This window comes from Colobus angolensis, unplaced genomic scaffold (genome assembly GCF_000951035.1).
Source record: "Colobus angolensis palliatus isolate OR3802 unplaced genomic scaffold, Cang.pa_1.0 Scaffold134, whole genome shotgun sequence".
Taxonomy (NCBI): domain Eukaryota; kingdom Metazoa; phylum Chordata; class Mammalia; order Primates; family Cercopithecidae; genus Colobus; species Colobus angolensis.
Genome location: NW_012114422.1, coordinates 1,298,788 through 1,316,487, shown reverse-complemented (window position 1 = coordinate 1,316,487; position 17,700 = coordinate 1,298,788). Strand labels below are relative to the sequence as shown.

Below are 17,700 nucleotides of genomic sequence, written 5' to 3'. Positions count from 1 at the left end.
GACTTGGGTGAATGTTTCCTCACTGTTGGATGCAAATTGGCCATTTGACAAGACTTGACACAGGTGATGTTGATTACTTCCATTATACCACCTGAGGACACCATATCATTTTTGTTCCCATTACTGGTGATAATAAGTTTAATATTATTTGGTTAAAAAGATATATACAGGCTAGGATTTTATTTTTTTTAAAGACAGAGTCTTGCTCTGTCGCCCAGGCTGGAGTGCAGTGGCAAGATCTTGGCTCAATGTAACCTCCGCCTCCAGGATTCAAGCAATTCTCCTGCCTCAACCTCCCAAGTAACTCGGATTACAGCCACCCATCACCATGCCAGGCTAATTTTTTGTTGTGAGACAGAGTCTCGCTCTGTCACCCAGGCTGGAGGGCAGTGGCCCGATCTTGGCTCACTGCAACCTCCTCCCAGTTTCAAGCAATTCTCCTGCCTCAGCCTCCTGAGTAGCTGGGACTACAGGTGCACGCCACCACACCCAGCTAATTGTTTGCATTTTTAGTAGAGACAGGGTTTCACCATGTTGTCCAGGCTGGTCTTGAACGCCTGATCTTCAGTGATCTACCCACCTCGGCCTCCCAAAGTGCTGGTATTATAGGTGTGAGCCACCACGCCTGGCCATACTAGAAACTTTTTTAGTAAACCTCTTTTATATATATATATTTGTTTTTATCATCTTTTGTTTCTCCTATCCCATAAAATTTTTTTTTTGATTAATGTACTGGTCTTCTCTTTTGCCAAGAGATCTAATCCCCCTCAAACTCATTAAAATAGGAAAATTCTAAGGAAGGTGGAGATGTTTGCTGGGCTCCTGAGTCAACAGGAAGCCTGCATTATCAACGCATCGACAGGGTTTACGCGTTAGGACGAAGTAATCCAGCATCTTGCCTCCTCCCCTCCCCATCCAGTCTTGCCCTCAACGTGAATCTCTCTCTGCCTTTCCTCAAGTCCATTTCCAGTGCCCCATCTCTGTGCAGCCCCTACCTCTTGTGAGAATGTGTATACTACTGTACTTGGCTGCCTGCTGTCGTCTGCGATTCCTTTGACGGGGAGAGGTTACAGGTGAGAAGAAAATGGGGCCTTCTGCAGAGCTAGAAGCCAGTTTGAACAAAGGGGAAGAAAGAGAAATGCTGCATGGAAGAAACCATGTCTTTTCTGAACAAAGAGATAGGAAAAAAAAAAAAAAAGGACAAACACCAGGGTTGGGATTAGAAGCTGTAGGGAATGAAGAGGAAGTGTGATAAGACAGGCCTGGGCTGGAGGACAGAGCAGGAGATATAGGCCTGAGGAATCCCAGAAATGTGTCTTCTCAGTACAGTTGGGCAAGACTCTGAAAAGTTCCCTAAATATATCATTTCTCCCCACAGCCCAGTCATGGAGTTTTGTGGCATTTGAGATGGTTGTCAAGGTATCACGTATTTTTGTGGAGTGTTATAAAAGAGGGTAATAGAACAGGCTAAATTCTCACTGGGAGGCAGGGCGCAGTGGCTCACGTTTGTAATCCCAGCACTTTGCAAGGCCGAGGTAGGCGGAACACCTGAGGCCAGGAGTGTGAGACCAGCCTGGGCAACATGGCAAAACCCCATCTCTACTAAAAATACAAATCTTAGCTGAGCGTGGTGGTGTGTGCCTGTAGTTCCACCTACTCAGGAGGCTGAGGTGAGAGGATTGCTTCAGCCTGGGAGGTGGAGGTTACAGTGAGCTGAGATTGCACCACCATACTCCAGCCTTGGCGACAGAGCGAGACTGTCTCAAAAAAAAAAAAAAAAATCAGTAAGGGGGGCAAAACAAACAAAACCCCTGTGTGCTAATAACTGCTTTCCTTTAACATATATTATTTTTGCAGCCAAGTATGTTTTGACATCTCTAAAAAACTGGATTAGTCACAGAGAGTTGTCCCTCAGAGACACCTTGCTAATTAGAATAAGCAAAGGTAGATTTAGGAGACATCACGTCCTCTCTCATAAGGGTCGAAGGGATCCATCAGGAAGGGATCATCAAGAAGCTGTCACAAAAACACCAGAAAGGCAACAGCATCTCTGAGAGCCACCGACAGAGGGGACCAGATACTTTTCTTTTTTTTTTAAAGGCGTCTCACTATATTGCCCAGGCTGGTCTTGAACATCTGGGCTCAAGCACTCTTCCCGTCTCAGCCTCTTGCGTGCTGGGATTACAGGTGTGTACCCCCATACCTGCTTAGCCTTGGATCTTCACATCATTTAGCGTTTAGATATCTAAAAGCTAGATACCTTTTAGATTGTCCCAAGTGAACAATTTTATTTAAATAAATACTGGCTGGGCGCAGTGGCTCATGCCTGTAATCCCAGCACTTTGGCGGTGGGTAGATAACTTGAGGTCAGGAGTTCAAGACCAGACTGACTAACATAGTGAAACCTCGTCTCTACTGAAAATACAAAATTAGCCAGGTGTGGTGGTGCATGCCTATAATCCCAGTTACTTGGGAGGCTAAGGCAGAAGGATCACTTGAACCGCGGAGGTGGAGGTTGCAGTGAGCCGAGATCACGCCACTGCACTCCAGCCTGGGCAACAAGAGCAAAACTCCATCTTCAAAAAACAAACAAACAAACAAAAGCTATATTTGTTACTTACCCATTTCTCCAGAAGTGGGTTTACCGCGAAGCTTAAACTCCAGGGCTTTGTCCAAGACCCTGCCATGGTTACACCTAATTTTGTTCCTGTGATCTCTGATTGGAAGTCAGTGGCGTCTTCACCAGTGAAGCTGCTCCCATGTTTCCCTCCCCTGTGGGACTCACAAGCAGAAACATGGCCTCTCAACCCCTTTACCTCATCAAAAAATGGGTTGTTTCCTCTCTTGATTCTTGTTCGGTGTGTCTGGCCACAGACGTGAACTTTGACCACAGGCCTTATGTTGTTGCCACTTAACTGTCGGCCCTCAATCACCCGGACGCGGATCTGCAGCACAGAAGAGGGGTGGTCACTCATCCTTTCCCAGCACGTGGGATCCTTAGGCTCCTCAGGTGTTGCTTCATTTCCTTCGCCTATTAGGATTGCTAACACCAGGCCAGGGCAGCGGTGTGGTATACCAGGTGCTACCAGTTGGGCGGGGCCACGTGGGCTCATTCCCAAGATGGGAACTGGGGTTGGGTTATAGAGACCAAGAGCAGCTGTGGGGATGAAATCATTCAAAGCTGGCCTGGGAAAGGGCAGGGCAGGTGGAGGTCACTGCTCAGACTCCAGCCATGCACCTGGTCTTGCTGAGCCTAGTGATGAGCCAACTCCACAGCTGCCTCCCAAGTCTAAGTGCCCAGAGCTACAAAAAAACACAATATTTGTGCTTCTATTCTTTGATTAGCTCTTTCCTTCTGCCAAAGGGAAGGAGAATTATAGTTTTATTTCTCTGGAGACTGTCATCTGGCTGGACTAAACCCACGTGTGCCTGCAGAAGAAAGATGGAGAGCTTTTCTTACTGGGTTTATGCACTGACATCTCCCTTTACTAGTTGAGCCATTGTCCATTGGAATAGGTCCACTGAAACATCACTGCAATTGCCAGCAGATGGGCAATGTGAAGATTAAACAAAGATGCAGAGCACCAGGCCATTCCTACCTGGAAGTCCTGTGGCTTATTGGACAGCATCCGCCGGCTGTTCTTTACTTTGGTGAGCCTCCGAGCAAGCTGAGCTTCCGACACCGTCCCAGCTGGCCCCTTAGGCCCAGGGCCCCTGACTGCATTGTCCAACCTGTCTTCATCACCTTCATCTTCTTCCCCATCTCCTAAAATATCAGAAAGAAACCCAGTGAGGGATAGCCCTTATCCTGTAAATGTCCGAAGGCTCAGGTTTCCAGGACACAGTTTTGTCTGCCATCATGTTTTAAGTGTTCCTAAAGTGGCAGGTGAAGGAGATCCTCTTGGTGACACTAACTTGGGACTTCTTGTGACTTGGAAAAATTCTTTAGGAAAATGTGTTCACGGTTCATCGGGGCTCTTGCTCAGGCTGCCTTCAAAAGAGACCAAGAGAATGGCAGAGATCACAGGGACAATGAGAGGAGATGGCACCGTCGCACCCAGCCAGGGATCACTGAGTTCTCATCAGTGTCAGGATGGAGAAAGGAAGAAACACCATGGAACACTGAAGTCTTGCAAGGACAGGCTTCAACTCCATCCCTCCCACTGCAGATCTTTTCTCTAGAGATCTGCTCGTGAACTATTTACACTGTTTCCTGCTTGAACCTCCTAATTCACAACTGCTCTTTCCACTCTCATGGCAGAAAAGAAACTCTCCTCATTTTCTTGCCAAGCACCAAGGTGATCATCGTGCTCTCCCTTCCTCCTCCTGGCTTGTCACTTTCACACACATATGTCCTCTCTTTTATCCCCCTACCTTTCCTCTGCACTCAGGAAGAGGTTTACCTTGCTCAGCAGGGTGAAAATCTCAACCCTCTGACATGCATTAGATCCTACGACCTCCTGAATATTTTCAGGCTCCCCAGATGTCTCCTCTCTCTTGTGTACCTCCAGGGGTTCTGTCTCTATTGCAGCCTTTCCTATGCCTTCAAGTAGACACAGATCTTTCTCTCCTTACAAAACCAAAAACCAAATGTCAACTCTGCCTACTACCTCTCCCCTTTCTTTTATTCACGAGCTCTTTGAAACTCACTGACAAACTTTAACTTTTCTTTTCTTAATACACAAAGAGTTAAAACTTCTGATAATCTGTACAATATAATCTAAGAGAGCCTAGAAGACAAGCCTCCCTGTCAGACCCCTGCTTTTGGATGCTGAAACTCCTTCTCTATGATGCAAGATCATGAAACGGATTTAATTTCCACAGACAGTCACCTGTCACTCATTCACATCCTGGTATGAATGAGTTTCATCAGATTACTATGTAGCATGGCTCTTGAAATCTTGGGTTCTGAAGCCGTGCAGCCTGGGCTCAAATCCATTCCCCACCTTCCACTTTCCAGCTATGTGAGTCTGAGTAAGTTTCTTAATTTCTCTAAGCTTCAGTTTCTTCATTTGTTAAAAGGGTAAAATAATGGTATTTACCACAGGGTTACTGTGAAGGTGTAATTATCTATAGCTGAAGCCTTTAGCACGGTATCTGGCATATAGCAGCACCCAATAAATTAACTCTTTATTTTTCAGTTTTGCTGTGCAGTTTCGGTCGGTGTCTTCATCTGTTTGGGCTGCTATAACAAAATACCACAAACTGGGTGGCTTTTAGACAACAGAAATGTATTTCTCACAGTTCTGCAGGTGGGGAAGTCTAAGATCAAGGCACTGGCGGATTTGGTGTCTGGTGAGGGCCCACTTCCTGGTATGCAGTTGGAGCCTTCTCTGCCTCCCACAGTGGAAGGAGCAAAGGAGTTCCCTTGGGCCCATTTTTATCAGGGCACTAATCCCATGCACGAGGGCTCTGCCTCCGTGACCTAATCACCTCCCTAAAGGCCCCACTGCCTAATACCATCACCTTCAGGGTTAGGATTTCAATGTATGAATTGTGGAGGGACACAAACATTCAGACCATTGCAATTGGAAGGGGCTTCTTCTGGAGCACAGGACATTTCCTGGAACCAGCTATGTGGGGCATGGGGATGGGGTGCTAGAGTGGGCAGCACAGCAGGCAGGGGGCCCATAGTGAGGAAGAGGCAGCCACAAGGGAAGAGGGGGCCTCCATATGCACTGCTTTGCAATTTAGCCCAGGGTGGGCCCTGCTCCTCACCATCCATTCATTCATGCTTTGCCCATCCTAGCCTGGCTTCTGTTCTTCAAAGGTCAATCACAACCTCTCCTTGCCAAGCTCATTGGCCTTTTCTGTATCTCCATATTGGATCTTCCACAGCCTTGAACACCAGTGCTCATATACATATTTTTAGATCATGGCAGCTCTCCTCCCCTGATCTACATTTTTGGGTTCTTCTGTGGGCCCCTGTTTTTGTCTCCTACTCATTGAGTGTGACTTCCTACTCTGTCCTCCGATCCTTTGACTCAACACTCTCTAGATCCTCACTTCGCACTTCCTTCAAGTAGCCATGGACCCCCAGAATGTTGTCCTAGAAGGGACCTTAGAGATCCTTCATCCAACCTACCCTTCGCCCCATTTTACGGACAGAAAACCTGAGGTCCAGAAAGCTGAGGCAACTTGCCTGTGGTTAGGTTATTAGAAGCTGAGCTAAAACCAGGACCAAGTTTTCACCCTGTCTCACTGGTTTAAAACCGGATTTAAAACCAGGCTGCAGGTAAAGGACATGTTGTCCTGCTAGTACCTCAACATCTTTTTCAGGCTACTGAGAAAACCTCATGGAAGCCAAAGATAAGAAATCTTTGTCCTTTGCAAGATGATCTGGGCCTCCTCTTGTCTATTCTTGAAGAGACGTCAAAAAAAGGGCTTACCTGCTTTTCCTCTTAGGGCACCTGGATGCAAGCTCTTGGAATCTTCTTTGTCCTACTCTCTACCAGGTAAGTTCCTCTCCTCCTTAAGATTCAGATGAAACATACTATCTTCCAACACACCCTCCCCACCTTTTCCAGATGGAGTTAGTCCCACTCTGTCCTACTCACACATTGTTCTTTCTAGTCCTTGCCACACAGTCTTGCACCTGCTTGTCAACCCATAGGCTTCCTCTACTCCCAGGCATTTCAGAAGCAGGGACCTTGCCTTTGCTTCTCTCTATCTGTTGGGAACAGGCCTTCAAATCTGGCCATAAACTAGCCCCAAAACTGACCGTAAACAAAATCTCCGCAGCACTGTGAAGAGAAGAAAGATGGAAGAGCTTTTCGTGATGTTCACGGTGGCCATGATGCCCACGCTGAAGGTTGTGGGTTTACCGGAATAAAGGCAAGGAATACCTGGCCCACCCAGGGCAGAAAACCGCTTAAGGTGTTCCTAAGCCACAAACAATAGCATGAGTGATCTGTGCCTTAAGGACATGTTCCTGCTGCAGATAACTAGCCAGAGCCCATCCCTTTGTTTCCCATAAGGAATACTTTTAGTTAATCTATAGAAACAACGCTTATCACTGGCTTGCTGTCAATAAATATGTGGGTAAATCTCTGTTCCTGGCTCTCAGTTCCGAAGGCTGTCAGCCCCGATTTCCCACTCCACACTCTATATTTCTGTGTGTGTGTCTTTAATTCCTCTAGCGCCACTGGGTTAGTCTCTGCCCCATGCCTTACAGAACACCTTACATAAAGTATATAGAAAGGGCTTGATAAATGTGGAATGAGTAAATAAATGGGAAGGGGAACAGGATCCCAGGCACAAATGTGCCTTCACATTTGAAAAACTACTGAACAGCTCTCAGAAAAGAATACCCAGATGGCTGAAGGGGTGCTCCTCCCAACCTTGGCACCAGCCTCAGGGAAGCACTGGGGGCCAGGCGCCTTCCCTCTGCAAACCTGTCCTGGACCAAAAAATGGCTGGGGCTGATAGCTGTTGGGTTCCTCCAAACAACGAGGACGAACTTCCTTCCGTCATCCTGGGCCTAAGTGGGACTTCTTCCTTGCCGTAAATTATACCATTTTGGGCCAGTGATTGTTTATGGCAGTAAGCAGGGGAAAAAGTCGGGGTCAATCATACCCCTTTGCAATGCTGGACTCTGAACAAGTGCTCATTACATTCTCAATGGATGCTCTAGAATCAGCCTGCGGGTAACGAAGAGCCAGTTTCTTCTGGGAACGTCTTCTGCTGTTCAGACTTTAGGCTAAAGGGATGAGTCAGAGGAAGCCAGCCTAAGCCACGGTGACAGCCAGCTTCTGTGCCTTGCAGCCTAAGCCACGGTGACAGCCAGCTTCTGTGCCTTGCAGCGGAAGAATATTCGAGCAGGAAACCTCCCCTTTATGTGGCAGGAAGCTGCAGGGGATTAAACAATGGTATGGGCTCCACAAAGAATGCTATGGGTTCCACAAAGAACGAGGGGGCCCCTATGGCACTGTTAAACACACCCTCATGTGCAAGCTGTGTCGTGAGCAAAATGCTAGCAGTTGTGCTGGCGGGCCCTGTTCATGAGACCCAGGCATGAGTGTGATCCACAGCCAAGTGGATCTACAAAGAGCTACTCTTTCACCACCACAGAGGGCCACACCAAGTCAGGAATCTCCCACTGAACAGGAAGCTGCTGGTTGTATTAGCTTCTGAAGGCTGTCGTAAGGAAGTCCCACAAACTGGATGACTTAAAACAATAGAAATTTATTATCTGGCTAGGCGCAGGGGCTCACACCTCTAATCCCAGTACTTTGGGAGGCCGAAGCAGGAGGATCGCTGGAGCCCAGGAGTTTGAGATCAGCCTGGGCAACATAGGGAGACCCCCCATCTCTACAAAAAAGTTTTTTTAAAACTAGCCAGGCGTGGTGGTGCATGCCTGTAGTCCGAGCTATTCAGGAGGCTAAGGTGGGAGGACTATCTGACCCCAGGAGGTCAAGGCTGCAGTGAGCCATGATCATGCCCTTGCACTCTGTCCTGGGTGACAGAGCAAGGAAAGAAAAAGAAAGAAAAGAAAAGAAAGAAATATATTCCCCGACAGTTCCAAACCTTACAAGTATAAAATCAAGATGTTGGCAGAGACGTTCTCCCTCTGAAGCCTCGAGGGAAAAATCCTTCCTGTCTCTTCCTAGCCGGTAGCTCCCAGCAATCCTAAGCATGCCTTGCCTATGGCTGCATTACTCCAGTCTCTGCCTCTGTGGTCACGTGGCCTTTCTCCCTGTGTGTCCTCCCCTCTTCTCATGAGAACAAGTTGGCCAGGTTCAGCAGCTCACACCTGTAATCCCAGCACTTTGGGAGACTGAGGCGGGCAGATCACCTGAGGCCAGGAGTTCAAGACCAGACTGGTCAACATGGCAAAGCCCCATTTCTACTAAAAATACAAAAAATATTAGCTAGGCGTGGTGGTGCACACCTGTGGTCCCAGCTACTTGGGAGGCTGAGGCAGGAGAATCGCTTGAACCTGGAAGGCGGAGTTTGCAGTGAGCTGAGATCATGCCACTGCACTCCAGCCTGGGCATCAGAGAGAGATTCTGTCTCAAAAAACAAACCAAACAAGGAACAACAGTCACTGAATTTAGTGTGACTTTATCTTAACTAATTACATCTGCAAAGACCCTGTTTCCAAATAAGGTCATATTCCGAGGTTCCATATAGACACGCGTTTTAGAGGGCCGCTATTCAATCCACTAGAGAGGCCATCTTTTTTTTTTTTTTTTTTTTTTTGAGGTGGAGTCTCACTGTGTCATCCAGGCTGGAATGTAGTGGTGTGATTTCAGCTCACTGCAACCTCTGCTTCCCGGGTTCAAGCGATTCTCCTGCCTCAGCTTCCTGAGTAGCTGGGATTACAGGCACCCACCACCACACCCAGCTAATTTTTGTATTTTTAGTAGAGATGGGGTTTCACCATGTTGACCAGGCTGGCCTCGAACTCCTGACCTCAAGTGATCTGCCCGCCTCAGCTTCCCAAAGTGCTGGGATTACAAGCGTGAGCCACCACGCCTGGACAAGAGGCCATCTTTTGTATCTTTCCAGTTTGCTTCCTCTCTTACTCCAGCCCATGGGCAGCCCCAATCTAATGAGCACACTGCCTTCCCTGCTCCCCACTTCCTCCATGTCTCTGCTTTTCCCCTAGCCCAGGTTAGATCCCACCACCTAACACTGCAACCACCCCACTGCATGCCCCTTGATCCCTTTCTGCCTCTCACTTCACTGCGCTTACCTGGTTTATTCAACCCTCCACTGACTTCACCTCTGCACCCAGCCAGCTGAACTTGGCTGGGAAGCATAGACATCTTACTGGACTGGTCTCACTTTAATTTCCTGATCACAAACTCTAAGTGTCCTCACATGGCTGCCTGGACATCTTACCACATTTCCAAGACATCTATCCCAAAGCTTTCCTGGATCCTGGTCTGAGATGACCACTAATTAACCAGCACAGTCAAATCACCTTACCTTTCTGAACTGCCACCTATTTTGCATCTTGAAAGCTTCCAACATCCTTTCTTTCTCATTGTCCACTAATGACCTGGCTTCTTATTTCATTGAGAAAATAGGCAATTAGAAGAGAATTTCCACATCTTTCCAACTCCAAATCAATCATCTACCTGTATCTGTTGCCTTCTCTCCTGCTACAATTAGTCACTGAACTATCTGTGCTCCCTGACTTGAAGCCAACTCTTCCACATTTGCACAGATCCCATCTCCTGTTGCTACTCAAGTTTCGCCTCTGCGATTTCTGCCTCTTTATCATCATCATTTCCCCCCTTTCTACTGTATCATTCCTATCAAAATATAAACATGCTGAAATATCACCGAGCATTTTAAAAAACAAAACTTTCATTGACTCCACAGTGCCTCCTACAGTTACTGCCCCATTTTTCCTGCCCCTCTTGGGAGCAAACTCCTCAGAAGAATAATTTTTACTCACATTCTTCACTCTGCCTCTGATTCTCATGCTTCTTCCAGCCAGCCCTCTGCCCCACTAGTCCACCAAAACTGCTCTTGTCAAGGTCGCTAAAGATCTTCATATTGCAAAATCCAGCGGTCCAGCCTCAGGTCTCTTCTTACTCAAACTCTCCGCAGCATTTGTTCATTTAATCCCTGAAACACTTTCTGCTCTTGGATTCAGCCTATTTGAACTAAAGCGTAGCTGCTCATCCTGGCATTCGCAAATAGAAGTAATCACCAAAGAAACTTCTCTCGGCTGGGCATGGTGGCTCATGCCTGTAATCCCCACTTTGGGAGGCCAAGGTGGGTGGATCACCTGAGGTCAGGAGTTCAGACCAGCCTGGCCAACAGGGCAAAACCCCTTCTCTACTAAAAAAAAAAAAAAAAAATACAAAAATTAGCCAGGCATGGTGGCGGACGCCTGTAATCCCAGCTACTTGGGAGGCTGAGACAGGAGAATCACTTGAACCCAGAGGCAGAGGTTGTAGTGAACCAAGATCGCGCCACTGCACTCCAGCCTTGGCAACAGAGCAAGACTCCGTCTGAAAAAAAACAAAAACAAAAACTTCTCTCATCCCAGCTTCTTATAATACATGAACCCTGGCTTTGATCAGGCTTTTTTTTTTTGAGACAGAGTCTCGCTCTTTCACCCAGGCTGGAGTGCAGTGGCACGACCACAACTCACTGCGTCCTTCACCTCCTGGGTTCAAGGGATTCTCCAGTCTCGACCTCCCAAGTAGCTGGGACTACAGGAGCACACCACCACGCCTGGCTAATTTTTGTATTTTTAATAGAGACAGGGTTTTGCCATATTGGCCAGGCTGGTCTTGAACTCCTGACCTCAAGTGATCTACCCACCTCAGTCTCTCAAAATGCTGGGATTACAGACGTGAGCCACTGCGCCCAGCCGTGACCAGGCCGTTTTAATAGAATCACAGAACTTGGAGCTGGAGGAGACCCTACATATAATTAAATCCAACCTCCTGATGTTGTAAGAAAGGAACTTGAGGCTCAGAGAGGTTAAGTGACATGCCTATTGTCACACAGCTTGATAGTGGAGCCAATGCTCAAATCCAGATCTGTTGATTCAAAATGGTTCAAGGTTCCTCACTGTCCCTCTCTGGCTGTGACAAGCTCTTCACAACTCCCTTGTAGGAGTTGTAACAATTATAATGTCACTTGGTCAAATCCTACCAAGCTTCTGACTGCATCTAACAGTGACCTGTCTCCTTTCTGAATATCAGTAACCGAGTGTGTGATCCACTCTTCCTTCCTTGTGATGTTTCCATTAACATTTATAAATGGCTCTCCATCATAGCTCCAGCAATGTAATCATTCCTGGGATGTATTGTGTCCTCTTTCCAGAAGCTCAGCAGCAATACTCCTGCCAACTGCCCTTGGGTGCAGTCACTTATGATAATGACACTTGCCTACATGGCTTCTGTCCACCCACTCAGTGCTGAAGAGTTGGCAGCCCTAGAGGACCTGGTGATACAGTCAAGTTTGCCTTTGGCATCCCCAGCTGTGCCTTTCCCCAGTGCATATCAATGTCCCTTCTTCCTCCAGGCTCCCATACTCTTCTCTAGTACCACTTCTCTCTACCAAGCAGAAGAGAGTGGGCTATCAGTCACTCAGATACCAGATGTCACCAGATCTGCAGGTCATTGTCCCCTCACCTCCATCACCCCGCTTTGTCTGCACCTTGCCAGGGAGGGAGATCCTTGTTAGAGCTCCCCAATGAAGGCAACTCCTAGGAATGGCTGAGGAAGAGGAGCACTTGCTGGTCACCCTGGCTGGACTGGGATCTCCTGGCTGGAACACAAACCCCACTTCAGCCCCTGGCAGCCCCCTTTATCCAAACATTCTCCCTCTCCACTCATCTCCTCCCGGGCTCAAACGATCATTCCACCTCAGCCCCCAGAGTGGCTGGAATTACAGACGTGCATCACCACACCCAGCTAACTATTTTTATTTTTTGTAGAGTTGGAATCTCCCTGTGTTGCCCAGGCTGGTCTCAAGTGATCCCAGACTCAAGCGATCCTCCTGCCTCAGCCTCCCAAAGTGCTGGTATTTCTGGCATGAGCCACGGTGCCTGGCCTCTGCCTTTGATCCTAATTCTGCTTTTCAAGATGAAGTCTTGTTAAATGGTGGTACTGGTTGAGCCAGAATTTTATCACTTTGAGCCAAAGGTCATTGCCCAAGCACAACAAAGGGCTAATATCATATTATCTTCAGTGTAAGCTAAAAGGACAATGCAGAACAGGAAAGAGTAAGTTTTGAAGCAAGAAAACAAGTAATATTTTGGAGATAACACATTTTCTTAGCTGGAATGTAGAATAATTTGTTTCTGAATTTCTAAAATGTTAGAAGTTTTATAAATAAATGCTTGTGTCCTACTGAAAGCAATTCATTACCCCACCCCAATTCCTGGGTAAATAACACTAAAGGTGCCCTAAGAATTTTCTAGCATATTCTAATACATAGACCAGAGCAAAGGTACCACGGAGGAACGTAAAAGGCAGGGATGCAAATGCAGTCCTGGGGGCAGTTGATGAATCAGGCCATGAGCCAGTCTGGATAACAAAGCCCAGAGAGCTGTCTCCCTCTGGGCAACATCACGTTCACCAGGTGAAATGTACAACTGCAGCGTTTCTCAAGTGAAATCTGCCTGCATCAGGCTCTCCATACAGACTGGGGACTCCCCTCCACATGAGCTGTATTAAACTTTCTGGAGATGGGCGCCAGATAACTGCACGTTTAGAGATCTCCCTTGATGAGTTCACTGTGTCTAAATATTGAGAATCACTTGCTTATGATGAGCACTTTGATTTTCCTAAATATCCTAGAAAAAAATTGGACTAATATAATCAGTTTACTAGACAAAGCCACTTGATTAGAAACCCAATCCTGGAAACACAGCCTGCAACAATCTTCTGGCACAAGGATCATTTTCCAGTTCAGCTCTGACCAAGTCAGTCCCTTGTCATGGAGCACCTTTCATGGAGCCCCATGGTCTTCCCATCAAGGACAAATGTCTCAGCCTAGCACCTACAGCCCTCAGGAACATGCTTCCCTTTCAACACACTTCTGAATGAGCCAGGAGCTATGGCATATTCACTAGTGTTCCCCAAAATGCCCTTCCTTTTTTTCTTTCTCCCTTTTTTTTTTGAGATGGAGTATTGTTCTCTCACCCAGGCTGGAGTGCAGTGGCACAATCTCGGCTCACTGCAATCTCTGCCTCCTCGGTTCAAGCAATTCTCCTGTCTCAGCCTCCAGAGTAGCTGGGATCACAGGTGCATGCCACCATGCCCAGCTAATTTTTCTATTTTCAGTAGAGACAGGGTTTCATCGTATTGGTCAGGCTGGTCTCGAACTCCTGACCTCAAGAGATCTGCCCGCCTTGGCCTCCCAAAGTGGGGATTATAGGCATGAGCCACCACGCCTGGCCGAGAGAAGTTTCTTTGGTGATCGCTTCTATTTGCGAATGCCAGGATGAGCAGCTACGTGTTGGTTCAAATAGGCTGAATCCAAGAGCAGAAAGTGTTTCAGGGATTAAATGAACAAATGCTGCAGAGAGTTTGAGTAAGAAGAGACCTGAAGCTGGACCATTGGATTTTGCAACATGAAGATCTTTAGTGACCTTGACAAGAGCAGTTTTGGTGAACTAGCGGGGGCAGCACACCCGGCCCCAAAATGCCCTTCTTAAAAAAAATTGTTAAACCATATTCAGTGGCCAACTATCATTCACTCACTCATTCATTCACTCAACCAACCAAGCATTTATTAACAATTATGACTTCTCAAGGGCTGTGCAAGGCACCATGAATACAGAGTTAAAATGCACAGCTGAAAAAGTACTTTCTGAAAGCAACTGTTTCCTGTATAACAATTTGGTCAATCCTCTCGGGAGGAATGTATTACACTCAGCTCTGGGCTATAGTTATTCATGTTTATCTCTTACCTTCCTACTGAACTGCAAGCTCCTTGGTGGCAAAACAATGGCTTTCTCACCTCTGTATGTCCCACAGTCAAGTGTCATTAACGTTTTCTGAACTAGATCAAATTTAATTTTAAGGCTGGGCTTGGTGGCTCATGCCTGTAATCCCAGCACTTCGGGAGGCTGAGGCTGGCAGATGACCTGAGGTCAGAAGTTCAAGACCAGCTTGGCCAACATGGTGAAACCTCATCTCTACTAAAAATAAAAAAAATAGCCAGGTGTGGTGGCAGGTGCCTGTAATCTCAGCTACTCAGGAGACTGAGGCAGGAGAATCCCTTGAACCCAGGAGGTGGAGGTTTCAGTGAGCCAAGATCACGCCACTGCACTCCAGCCTGGGCAACAGAACAGAAACTCCATCCAAAAAAAAATAATTAATTTTAAGCAAATGACTTTCAGATTCATGGAATGAAAGACATTTGAAGCAGTGAAGTCTGGCTATGAATGAGTTTTTGCATGTCTATGTTTGGACAGAGCGCAAATTTAGCAGATGGTGCTTCAAAAATAGACATGAGATTTCAAAAATAGTTTCTTCCAGCTATGGAAAGGTAGGCTCTAGTTAAGCAGACTGACATCTGGCAAATTAAGTTGCCATGGTAACAGGTTTTCAGGTCAAGCCTGGAGACTGGGTCAGCCCTCCCCTCTGTCACGGGAACAGTCTTCCAGGGGAGTCAATGAAAAGAACATCTTTGACAACACACACTTTCAGTCAAGCCACCAGTGCCCCAGGGTGTCTACCTTTTGTCATCTTCATATAAAAGCTCTAAGAAAGCACTCCTTAAAAAAGAACCCCTCAGGTGTTCACCTTCTGTGATATGTGATCATAACTAGCTTCTTCAAATTGCAGAGGCAAATTTTCCTAAAAATATCACTTTTGTGTTCCAGCATAAATATTTCTAATATCTCCTCTGCAGGAGCCACTATGTGGATAAGAACCTTTAAAATCAATAGCAGAAGTTGCTGGCAGTGGTTATGTCAGGAGGATGGGACCAAGAGATTTTCACTTTCTGTGTCATATATCTCTGTGATGTTTACATTTTATTAAGCAGAGTTTTTCTTTTTTTTTCTTTTCTTTTTCTTTTTCTTTTTTTTTTTTTTTTTGCTCAAGGAAAGAAAAACAAGCTTAAATTGTAAGAATCTGAAAATACATAAATTAGAAGAAGCAGACATTACTTTTATATAGAACGGTAAAGTTTTAGGGTTTAAGAGTCAATTGAAGGGAGGCCGGGTGCAGTGGCTCATGACTGTCATCCCAGCACTTTGGGAGGTCGAGGTAGGTGGATCACTTGTGGTCAGGAGTTCAAGACCAGCCTGGCCAACATGGCAAAACCCTGTCTCTACTAAAAATAAAAAAATTAGCCAGGCATGGTGGCACATGCCTGTAATACCAGCTATTCGGGAGGATGAGCACAAGAATTGCTTGAACCTGGGAGGTGGAAGTTGCAATGAGGCGAGATTATACCACTGCACTCCAGCCTGGGTGACAGACTGAGATTCCATTTCAAAAAAAAAACAAAAAATAAAAAACAAGCAAATTAATTGAAGGGAAAAAAAGCGAATTCTGGGCCAGATGTACTGCTTATGTCATTAAGGTGTGCAATGCCAAGAGGTATGGAAGTCTTGCTGTTCTCTGTCTCAGATTTGTTTGTCTTATATTCCCTCAAGATTGTAAGTTGTTTTTTTCTCCTGGTGTCTTTCCTAGCAGGGGGTTCCAGTAGGCACTCAAAGACACCTTTCCTTAGTTGAACTGAATTACCATGTGATACAGTTTGGATATTTGTCCCCTCCAAATCTCATGCTGAAATCTGATCCTCAGTGTTGGAGGTGGGGCCTACTGGAAGATGTTTGGGCCATGGGGGTGGATCCCTCATGAATGGCTTGGCAGCTTCTCTGCAGTAATGAATGAGGTCACCTGAGAGCTGGTTGTTTAAAAGAGAGTGGCACCCTCGCCTTCTCTCTCATTTTCCTCCTCTCTGATCATGTGATGCTGGCTCGCCTTCCCCTTCCTCCATGAGTGGAAGCTTCCTGAAGCACTCACCAGAGGCACAGGCTGGCACCACGCTTCTTGTACAGTCTGAAGAACCATGAGCCAAATAAACTTCTTTTCTTTATATCTTACCCAGCCTCAGGTATTCCTTTATAGCAATGCAAATAGACTAAGACACTATGTTAGGGAAAACAAATGTTTTCCCTTGAAGCATCTAGATAGTTGAGGCTATTAGAAGTTTTTGTTTTGTTTGGTTTGGTTTGTTTTAATGGAAGGAAAGTTTCTCTTAGCCAGATTAGGAAGCCGACACAGAGAACGCCACCCTTGACCCAGCCCTGGCAAATATTCATTTTATAGAACAAAGACAGCACTTCCAGATCAAAGAGCCCGGTTTATTTTTTGTAATAAAGAAATTTCATACCACTTCTCGGCCTTTTGGCTAAGATCAAGTGTAGAAATTTCACTTTGTCATCTTGCACTTAAAAATAAAATTGCCCTGCAGACACAGCTCATTTGCAGACCAACCCTTGGTGACCTTCTTTGTTTGAAATCCAAATACAAGGAACCCAAGTTTGGGGTTGTTTCCTGTCTTGATTTCAGACTTCTGATTTCCAGAACTGCGAGAGAATGTTTCTGTTGCTTAAGCCACCCAGTTTGCAATAGTTTAGGACAGCAGCCCTAAAACTAACAGGGTCTAGCTTAGGAGAAACGACAGAATGAAGAAAGATGCCCTGATCTTTCCAATTCAGAGGCTACTCCAGATAGCCCATCAATGAAGGCTGCCTTGTGCAGGCCAGAAAGTGCTTAGTGCCCTTCCCACACAGATACAAAAGCTGGTGACAACAGTCATGGGCAGGGGAGGTCCAAGGGAAATGGGTGGGACAACTCGGTTCTGCACCCTATGGTGTTATTGGTCCTGGCTTGTGTCCTCTGTGTTTCGTGGTTTTTTTTTTTGTTTTTTGTTTTTTGTTTTGTCATCACTGCTGTGGAAGCAAAGGGAGCCATGGATATTCTTGAGTCACTGCAGGGCATCTGCAGTGCTGAGTGTCCAAAGCCAAGTAGTATGCTCAGGGTGCTGCTAGGAAGAGGGTGACGGGCAGAGCATACTGCTGATGTGCTGGGGCCATCTCAGTCTTGTCACCAAGAGGAAGCCGGCTAACCCTCACTGGAAACTCACAACTACTTAGTCAAAAAATGGGCCAGGCTGGGCGTGGTGGCTCAAGCCTGTAATCCCAGCACTTTGGGAGGCTGAGACGGGCGGATCACGAGGTCAGGAGATCGAGACCATCCT

At 46.5% G+C, this 17,700-nt stretch overlaps 1 protein-coding gene across 1 annotated transcript in view; it reads right to left on the bottom strand.

Moving 5' to 3' along the window:
• Nucleotides 1-17,700, bottom strand: part of MYOF (myoferlin) — a 177,463-nt gene that overhangs the window by 100,505 nt on the left and 59,258 nt on the right. The window contains exons 7-8 of the mRNA XM_011934357.1: nt 3,600-3,766; nt 2,817-2,945 (exon numbers count right to left, since the gene is read on the bottom strand). Of these exons, the coding sequence (XP_011789747.1) occupies nt 2,817-2,945; nt 3,600-3,766 (296 nt within the window). The remainder of the gene's footprint in view (nt 1-2,816; nt 2,946-3,599; nt 3,767-17,700) is intronic.